At 41.8% G+C, this 10,712-nt stretch overlaps 1 protein-coding gene across 1 annotated transcript; it reads right to left on the reverse strand.

Moving 5' to 3' along the window:
• Window positions 1–9,849: 9,849 nt before the first annotated feature.
• Window positions 9,850–10,503, reverse strand: LOC143019077 (uncharacterized). Its single transcript, XM_076174776.1, has one exon. The coding sequence runs from the start codon at window positions 10,501–10,503 to the stop codon at window positions 9,850–9,852; it is 654 nt and encodes a 217-aa protein (XP_076030891.1).
• Window positions 10,504–10,712: the final 209 nt, after the last annotated feature.

The raw sequence follows: 10,712 nt of genomic DNA on the forward strand, positions 1-10,712 counted from the left end.
AAAAAGAGAATGGGATGAAAAGTGGGAAGGAAAAAGAGAATGAGATGAAAAGTGAGAAGGAAAAAGAGAATGGGATGAAAAGTGGGAAGGAAAAAGAGAATGGGATGAAAAGTGGGACGGAAAAAGAGAATGGGATGAAAAGTGGGAGGGATCAAAGAAACAGAATTGTATCGAAGAAGTGTGATAAGGTCTGAAGAAGGATGGGATTAACTGGTGGATGGTAAGGGTGGAAGATGTGGGAAGGATCAAAGAAATGGGAATGGGAAAAGTGGCCTTGGAGGAATTGGAAGAGGAAAAAGGAGTTGGGAAGATGTTAAATCAAACCGAATATCAGTGTGCCCAGTGGCTATAAGATATCTTAATCAAATTATGCTGTATATGAACGAAAAAAAAATGGGGGTGAAAAAGTGGCCTTTGAGGAATTTGAATAGGAAAAAGGAGAGGGGATGGTGTTAAATCAAACCGAATATCTGTATGCTTAGTTGCTATAAGATATCTTGATCAAATTAAGCTGTATACGAACGAAAAAAAATCATTGCAGCACACAGTGCAACGCACCAACATCATGTAACTGGAGGATGTTTTAAACAAGAACAGGCTATTTTCATTTAAATGCATCAATTCTTTGCCTGCTAATCTATTAATCTAATTATCCACTTAATTTGTTGATATACTACATAGCGCAGTTCGATTGAAGTGTAAATGGTTACATTTTTTATGCAAGGCATGCAACTACCGTAGATTACTGCAAATCCATGGATTAATGATACCACGTGCTTAGCGACGGCTCGCGTCCTTCAAACGCTTCTGATGCGGCCTTGGTTTGTGTTTCGTTGTAAACACTGAGTCTAATGATATTCGTATGCGGCGATTTTTTTATAAGAATAAGATTAATTGAAAAGAAATAAATGTCTCATAGTCTAAAACAGGGGTTCTTAACCTTTTTTCTCCAATTCCCCACTTTTTAGTGAGCCAACTCTCCATTTCCCACCACAGCATCGGTCTTTGACAAATTCGATTTTAACCCATGCAGTGTTTAGTTACTAAACACTGCATGGGTTAAAATCGAATTTGTATATTTACAAATTCACGAAATGTGACAAGAAGAAGACACCAGAAACAAACAAAAAGAAACAAAAACACATCGATTAAAAAAAAAAAAAAAAAGACAGTGGTTCTTCTGTCCGACCGGTCATTCCCCACTTGGCAACTCCGCCATTCCCCACCAGTGGGGAATTCTCCACAGGTTAAGAACCACTGGTCTAAAACGAGAAGTCTAAACATACGTATTAGGAAAATAGTACCGATAATATTTATGTATTTGTATATTTATTTCTTCATATATTTATTTACATTATTTATCCATTAATTTCCTTGTTTACCTTTTTTTATCTATTTTTACATATCAATTTATTTGTCATTCTATTTATCTTAGGTAAGGCGAGATAATTGCTCTCTTGATTACCCCATTATTAAGGTGGTGTTCTTATAAGCTTAATTAGTTGTCTAAAGCTATGTTACTTTGATCCGTTAGACGTTTGTCTGTCTGTCTGTTTATCTGTTTCTCTGTCTGTAACGTTTTTACGTACGTTTTGACCTCTTAACTTGTTTTAAGCCTTTAAACACCGATTACAAGATGTCTTGTCATTTGGTCAAATAAAAAAAAAATAATAATAAAAAATCATAAAACACTAAAATGTTTGATCAAACACCAGAAAAATATGATGTCAATCCTCGCGTGGTCAAGCCGCATCAGATGATATTCGGATGTACGGGCCGGCGCGAGACCTACCATATACGGTTTTTCGTATCTACACCACAAGCGGCTGACATGAGTTGAATGGGTGAAGCATAACCGTACTATAATACCTTATAACAATTATTCCAAGGATAAGCCATATCAATCATCTTGTAATTCTGACGTTATATGACGTCACCATGACGTAAAATGTGATTTTCATTCAAGGCTCTAATACGTCAAAAGTTTTGTCCGTTACAATCTGACCAACGTTTGTGATCGTTTCTCCGGATTGATCAAGTATATATTCTCCTATGTTTCCTTACATTTTAACGTGCCTTGTATCATATCCTTTCACTCAGCGGGATTTTCTCTTTGTCTTTCATTCAACTTAGTAGTCGTCACTGTAACAAAGAGTTGTTATGAACTGAAGTTAACCAAAGTTTCTATACTCGTAAACAATCTCTCGCACTGTAACTAGATAGTCTTTTTTTTACCATTCAAGGGAGATCTATCTGTGCTTGAGGTGTTGAATTTATTTCTTTACTTTTTCCTGTCGATGCAGAGCGCAACAATTTATCGCATTTTGGCGACGGACAAGGCGAGCTGCTCTCAGAGAGGCGCTCTTTTCTCCGTAGTCTTACAATGTGTGTGTGTGTGTGTGTGTGTGTGTGTGTGTGTGTGTGTGTGTGTGTGTGTGTGTGTGTGTGTGTGTGTGTGTGTGTGTGTGTGTGTGTGTGTGTGTGTGTGTGTGTGTGTGTGTGTGTGTGTGTGTGTGTGTGTGTGTGTGTGTGTGTGTGTGTGTGTGTGTGTGTGTGTGTGTGTGTGTGTGTGTGTGTGTGTGTGTGTGTGTGTGTGTGTGTGTGTGTGTGTGTGTGCGCGCGCGCGCGTGTGTGTGTGTGTGTGTGCGTGTGTGCGCGTGTGTGTGTGTGTGTGCGTGTGTGCGTGTGTGCGCGCGCACGACCACGCGTACGAGCCTATGATTTATCTTCTGATTATATTTTTACCCACATAGACAAACACTTTATTGATGCTCTGTGCCCATCTGCATTCTTCTCTTGTGTCAAAGGCGTTATCACGCTGGGCTATTTTTCCTCCGACATTCTACCTCCAACCTCCGATTTCAGCTAGTACCTCCAACACCTAGCAGACACGTTTGTTTACGTTGACCTCCAGCTCCAGCCTCTTCGGGACGACGGGCTTCTACTCGAGAGCTGTAACCACAGCACTCTTATATTTTCATTGGAATGAGCTTAAAGCTTAGTGGAAAGAACTGTTTTGGGTTAGAAACAGACTTTTGAAAGATCTTGTTGCTGTTTGCCTATATAGGAGGTCAAGTGACAGTTTATGTTGTTCTCTTTCAAAGTTTGTTTGCCTGTTTTTTTTTCTTTCTAATTCATAATCTTTATTGTATTGTAAGTTATGCGATAAACAAAATCACTATGGCAAATTATTTTGTTTTCTCAACAATTTACATAGAATGTCATTTGACTTCGAATTCTCCTCCAGCGTATCAAATTCCTCCTTCCTCCTTCCTCCAACAGTCGGCGGAAAAAAAACTGAAGGTCGGTAATAATGCCGATTAATTGGAAATTGGAGGAAAATTAGCACAGAGTAATAACGTGCCATCACGTGCTCCTAAATTAGCACAGAGTAATAACGTGCCATCACGTGCTCCAAAATTAGCACAGAGTAATAACGTGCCATCACGTGCGCCAAATAGTCTCCCACATATTTATTCATTCGGTTTCTGTCAGCATCATAAACTCGATCCCTCCTTCTTGCGAGGTAAGATCGAAACCTAAAGCCCCAGTCATACCAAGCTTACGACCTGTGTGTGTGTGTGTCTGCGTGTGTACGTGTGTGTATGTTTTAACATCTCAGCATTGTAAAAATGAGATGAGGGTTATGTAATCAGCCGACATTCTTCTCCCAAACTGAGATAATAGTTTCACAAATAAAATTTTCCTACTTTATCCCTTTGATGTCATTCAACATGTTTCTAATGTCAGGCGATTCTATTCATATGAGGAAAAGGCACAGGACCAAAAGGGTTAAGGCAGATCTCAACAGAATATTACCGTCTTTTTATCTATGTTTAATGTGCTCAGAAAATATGTAGTAAAAGTACGATGGTAATAATGCATTAACTTTTTACATTATTTAAGAAAAACAAAGTGCTTGGCAAGTACTTTATTCACAGTTCATACATGATTATACAGAAATTTAAAAAAGATGAGATTTCTTTATACCCAAATATAAAAAACATATTTTCATTTTCATGAGAATCGGCATTGTGGTGAAAACAAATATTACAGGAAGCTTCCAACACCAGCACCAACACCAGCACCAACACCAACACCAACACCAACACCAAGTGGTGGTTTGCACAAGTGTTCTCCAAGACACCTGTCGAAGCAACACTTATCTTCGGCCGGACAGGACCCGTCGCTGGAACAGGTAAGGGGAGCAGCTCCGAAAGAGGTACGCGGGCACACCGGCCTGACGGGCGGGCACTGACCGGGTTTGACCACATAGGGGCCAATTGGGTCGATGGGTTGGTCGGCGTTCTCACAGCAGTACGCCGCTCCCTCGGGGGTCTTACACCAGTAGCGGCAACCACTTTGTCTGAGAAGGCGGTCTTGCCGACGCTGTTCTCGGCGATGCTCCCGACGCTGATCCCGGCGGATTCCTCTTTGGATTCCAGAGATGAGTCCACGGAGACCAGCGGAGAGGTCTACTCCCTGAGGACTTCGAGCGATTCTTGTGTCGCTGTCACCATCGCTGACACCGCCGCCGTCGCCGGCCACCAGGGCGATCAGCGCCACCATGACGCAGAGGTGCAATTTCAGCTTCATACTGTAAGTACACCAAGAATACACCATGTTACGCTAGCCAAATTAATTCACCTATGATCATTATGAAGACATTCTTTAGTAACTTCCCTTGTACATGGACTGTACATATACTATACATAACCAAGGCTTTTTCCCCCCTACAATGGGGATAGCCAAAAAACAAAGGCATAAAAACCACTCCCAATCATTCCATTCCCAACATACTCCACCCCCTTCCCTCCCTCTTATCTTGGCACTTCCTGGATTACGGGTCATCCTTGCAACTTGTCCGCTGCCCTGGGTCAGAAGCAGTATCGCAAGACACAGCACATCCACAGCAAGGCCGCTTCATTGAATCGGCGACCCCCCTCTCCGCCCCCTCATGTAGAAAAGGAAAAGACGGGGAGAAATCCCTTTGGGCTGCGTAAATTTTTTCTCACACATACTCCTTCACCCCCACCCCCACCCACTCCCCCTCATGCATCACAGCATCATCCATACACAACCATTCTCCATTCACCCCTATCTTCTGTCCTCTCCCGTCCTTCCTCAACAGATATTCCCTTCTTTCCCAATGCCCCTTTTACCCCATCCATCCATCTCATCCTAGGTCGACCCCTCATGTTCACTCCTTCCACATCTGCCTTCCACACCTCTTTTACTAATCTTTCTTCACTCATTTTTTCCATGAATCCAAAGCATCCCAATACTCTTTCATCAACCCTATCTCCCAACTTCCTTTCCATCCCCGTTCTCCTCCTCACCTCATTTCTCACCCTATCCAGCCTAGTAACCCCTATCATACTTCTCGGCACCTTATCTCAAACACGTTCAAACTTCTCCTCTCTTCTTCTCTTATGCGCCATGTTTCTATCCCATACAGTGCTGTCGGCACAATCACTCCTTCATACAATCTCCTCTTAGGATTCATTCCCAAATGTCCATTTCTCATACTTTTTAATCCCCCAAAGCATTTACTCGCTTCTCTCAATCTACATTCTACCTCCACCTCCCCTTGTACATCACCTTACATTTACCGACATTTATCTTCAACTTCCTTCTTTCGCACACCTTGCAAAACCCTGTCACTAACTTCCTCAATCCCTCATCTGATCCTGCTACAAGCGCAGTGTCGTCAGTAAACTACAACTGGCTTATCTCCCACTTTTCTCCATTTTCTTTAACCGTCTTCAATTCCTGACCCACTACCCTTCCCTTTACCTCTCGTGCCACCCCATCCATGTATGATTTGAACAACCAGAGCGAATAACACATCCCTGACAAAGTCCCATCTTTATCTCAAACCACTTACTCTCTCCATTTCTAATCCTAACACAAGCTCTAATACTCTCGTAAAAGCTCTAGACTGCTCTTAAGAACTTTCCTCCTATCCCATACATCTGCAGTGCCTCCCATATTGCCTTCCTGTCTAACCTGTCTTAAGCCTTTCCCAGATACATAAAAGCCAACAAAACATCCTTACCTTTTCCTAAAGTTTTCTCACATATCTGTCTTACTAAAACATCTGATCTACACAAACCCTACCTGTCCTAAACCCACACTGTTCCTCACTAATTCTCCCTCTGTTCCTCTCCTAATCCTATCAATCAAGACCCTCCCATAAGCCTTCCCAACTACAAGTTGATCCCGCCGAATATCATTAAAGACATTGACAGACTGAATAAAGTACAACGGCGAGCCACAAAACTGATTCCAAATATCAAAAATAAATCATACGAAAATCGACTAAAACATATGAATCTGTTTTCCCTAAAAAAGCGTAGACTCAGAGGTAACTTGATACAGGTCTTTAAAATTCTAAAGGGAATTGACAACATCAAAAGTGACCAAATTTTCACATAGAATGAGAGTCAGACAAGAAACAATGGTCTCCAACTGTCCGAAAACAGATTCAATTGGGATGTGGGTAGAAACAACTTCGCCAACCGTGTAGTTAATGAATGGAATAAACTTCCTGCAGAGGTAGTGCAATAGTTCAGTTCGAAACTTTAAGAATCATTTAGATAAACACCTAAGCAAGATGCTGTAATGATTATAATCCATCTTATATTATTTGTTTTTGTTTTGTTATCATTTGTCTGTTTGATTCTCATTTATTATTAGTTATATGTCAATTTTTTTATTTACTATTTACCTGTTTGCTTATTATTTAACTATACCTATGCATTTATTTATGTATTTCAGTTGTTATTTACATTATCATATTTTTTATTTATTAATTTATTATTATTATGATTTTTTTCGCATCCGACCTAGATATGGACCAAAAGGTCTCCTGTCGGCATGCTCCGCCTTTGTAATCCTTTGTAACTACTACACTCACATTTGTCCCCTTTTCCCTTGTAAAATGGAACTATACAGGCACTCCTAAAGTCCTCCGGCACTCTACTCTCTCTTAAAAAAAAACATTAGATAACCTCACCAGCCAGTCCACCATCACTATATCTCGTTTCTTCAGACATTCTGCATTACATCCATCCGATCCAGTTGCTTTACCTGCTCTCATCATCTTAACAACTGCCTTCACTTCATCTTTCCTTATTTCTCCTCTGTTTTCCTCACTCATCACGGTCATTTTCTTAGCGCTTCCCACTGCAACTACCTTTCCCTCTCTATCCTCCTTTACATTTAGCAACTCCCTAAAATATTCTGCCCATCTTCCTCATACTGCCTTCTCTTCCATTATCACCTTTCCATCTGCACCTTTTACCTTTTCTTCGCTATTTGAATTGCCTCTTCTTCCTCTCTTAATTTCTTGAAAGTAATAGAAAAATGGACTGTACTTGTAATAAGTTCTGAACAAAAAGGGAGCTAAGTTGGCATCTAGTTGCTTTCCGTTTAATCTAGTAAAACCCAGTGGGGTCTTCCTCCTTTTGCTTCCAAAGTATTCCCCGGCCCGCCTTCCTAGTCCTTCACACTGGGTCCCCAACTTCAGCTGAATAGAATAGTCTGACGTTAGTCTGAACAAAATCTCAAGAAAGTATCAATGGGTGAAGGGGCTGGTAAGGAGACGGGGCACGTACCTGGCTGTTCCTTGCTGCGATGCTTGGACGGTGTCAGGTCGATTCTGGCGTTTTTACCTGGACCATCTCCTTATATATGGTCGTCTATGGGTACCTCCCACGAACTTCTCCACACCTCCCGTTCCTCTTCTTGTGTTTCACAAAGAACACCGGGAACGCGGGTGGGAGCCGCTTTCGCATGCATCTAGAAAAGGCAGGAAATATGGAAGCGATGGGTATTACGCAAGGATTAATCCCTTCAGCGTAGGATCATGATCAGAATGAAGATCACACTGGAAGTTTTGCATATTGTGTCTAGAATGAAGGGATTTACTATTGATATCATTAATCCCTTTAGTATGAGGCCTTCCCTCAGCTGATTAAAATCGTCTGATATAGAACTGGCCCCTCATCACGGGATTCTCCTCTCGAATAAACCCAGTTACTCTTAGCCAGAACAAAAAAAAATGTGAAAAGATATTATGAGGTTAAAAGGGTTAAGCAACTCTGACATAATTTATACAACTAGTTGTCCTTGACTACACATGATTTCATTCAGTTGAGGATGTCCATTGGATTGAAAAGATTGAGTCAATCTCAGATAATATCCTCGAATATTTGGCATTCTTTATAGTTTTTTTTTTTTTTTTTTTTTTTTTTTTTTTTTTTTTTTTTTTTTTTTTTTTTTTTTTTTTTTGTCAGCAGACACGGGCTGTGTGTGCATGAATATAATCGTAAGCACGAAGTGATGATAAAGGTAAGCATATCATTTAAGTATATAGGATATTGACTTTATAAGTTATGTGTAATCATATAGCGGAATTTAATGACCTCCTTTTGGACCCAGAGTTATGCAATAAACAAAATCACTATGGCGAAATATTTTGTTTTCTCAACAATTTACATAGAATGTCATTTGACTTCGAACTTTCCTCCAGCATATCAGAATCCTCTGCTCCAACAGTCGGCGGAAAATATGCTGGAGATAGCCATTACCGCCGATTAATTCAATTGGAGGTAAAATAGTAGTGTAATAACGCCTTTTAAGAGAAGAGAAGATATCTTCATGGATAAAGATGACAGGTGGTGAAGTGATATGGACCTGCCTAGTGTAGGCCCTATGGTCTCTGGCAGTCTTTTCCATTCTTTAGTTTCGAGTGTGTAATTTAGTCCTGGGACATCAAGATAATCCATTGATTTCCTTATATGGCTGGAAAATAAACACATATCGGACAAATTCACTGGATTTGTATCTCTACCTAATTCTGGGGAAAACCAGTATAATATAATAGAAAGCATTACATACTTTAGGGTAATCTCTCTCTCTCTTTCTCTCTGTGGCTGTCTGTCTCTCTCTCTCTCTCTCTCTCTCTCTCTCTCTCTCTCTCTCTCTCTCTCTGTCTGTCTGTGTGTGTGTGTGTGTGTGTGTGTGTGTGTGTGTGTGTGTGTGTGTGTGTGTGTGTGTGTGTGTGTGTGTGTGTGTGTGTGTGTGTGTGTGTGTGTGTGTGTGTGTGTGTGTGTGTGTGTGTGTGTGTGTGTGTGTGTGTGTGTGTGTGTGTGTGTGTGTGTGTGTGTGTGTGTGTGTGTGTGTGTGTGTGTGCGCGCGCGTGTGTGTGTGTGTGTGTGTGTGTGTGTGTGTATGTGTGTGTGTGTGTGTGTGTGTGTGTGTGTGTGTGTGTGTGTGTGTGTGTGTGTGTGTGTGTGTGTGTGTGTGTGTGTGTGTGTGTGTGTGTGTGTGTGTGTGTGTGTGTGTGTGTGTGTGTGTGTGTGTGTGTGTGCGTGCGTGCGTGCGTGTGTTTACATTTCAGCATTGTAAAAATGAGATGAGGGTTATGTAAACAGCCGATATTCTTCTCCCAATCTGAGATAATAGTTTCACGAATCCATTTCTCCTACTTCAACCCTACGATATAATTTAACATGTTTCCAATGTCATGCGATTTTATTCATATGAGGAAAAGGCCCAGGACCAAAAAGGTAGATCTCATCAGAATATTACTGTCTCTTTTTCTATGCTCAATGTGTTCAGAAATTATGTAGTAAACGTACTATAGTAACAATGCATTAACTTTTTACATTATTCAAGGAAAACAAAGTGTCTGACAGCAAGTATCTTATTCACAGTTCATATACAATTGTACAGAAATCAAAAGAATAAGATTTCATTATATGCAGATATAAAAAATATATTTTTCTTTTAATGAGAATCGGCATTGTGGTGAAAACAAATATCACAGGAAGTCGTCACACATTATCTTCCAACACCAAGTGGTGGTTTGCACACGTGTTCTCCAAGACACCTGTCGAAGCAACATTTGTCTACACCCGGGCAGGACCCGTCGCTGGAGCAGGTAAGGGGAGGACCGAAGACTCGCGGGCACACCGGCCTGACGGGCGGGCACTGGCCAGGCTTGAACACAACGGCGGCAATTGGGTTGGTGGGTTGGTTGGCGTTCTCACAGCAATACGCCGCTCCCTCAGGGGTCTTACACCAGTAACGGCAACCACTGCTAGGAACTCCTCCAAAGCCGGGATTAACGCCTCCAAAACCGGGATTAACGCCTCCAAAACCGGGACCAATGCCTCCAAAGCCGGGATTAACACCTCCCACTCCTATACTTCCCACTCCTATACCTCCCACTCCTATACCTCCCACTCCTCCAAGGCCACTGTGTCTGAAGAGGCGGTCTTGCCGACGCTGTTCTCGGCGAAGCTGCCGTCGCTGCTCCCGGCGGATTCCTCTTTGGACTCCGGAGGCGATTCCGGCCACAGTGGAGATCGGATCCAGGACCTGAGGACTTCGAGCGATTCTTGTGTCGCCGTCACCATCGCCGCCGCTGTCACCGTCGCCGGCCGCCAGGGCGATCAGCCCCACCATGACGCAGAGATGCAATTTCAGCTTCATGCTGTAACTACACAAAAAAACACACCATGTTACTCCTACCAAATGAATTCACCTATGATCATTATAAAGACACTCTTTAGTAACTTCCCTTGCACATGGACTGTACTTGTAATAAATTCTGAACAAAAAGGGATCTAAGTTGGGATCTAGTTGCTTTCCATCTAATCTAGTAAACCCCAGCGGAGCCTTTCTCCAAAGTAATCCCCCCA

Source organism: Oratosquilla oratoria, chromosome 36 (assembly GCF_046742065.1).
Source record: "Oratosquilla oratoria isolate Oo_2021 chromosome 36, ASM4674206v1, whole genome shotgun sequence".
In the NCBI taxonomy this organism is placed as follows: Eukaryota; Metazoa; Arthropoda; class Malacostraca; order Stomatopoda; family Squillidae; genus Oratosquilla; species Oratosquilla oratoria.

Excerpts from the sequence above, each read along its gene's own strand:
- LOC143019077 (XM_076174776.1), bottom strand. The coding sequence starts at position 10,503 with ATGAAGCTGAAATTGCATCTCTGCGTCATGGTGGGGCTGATCGCCCTG.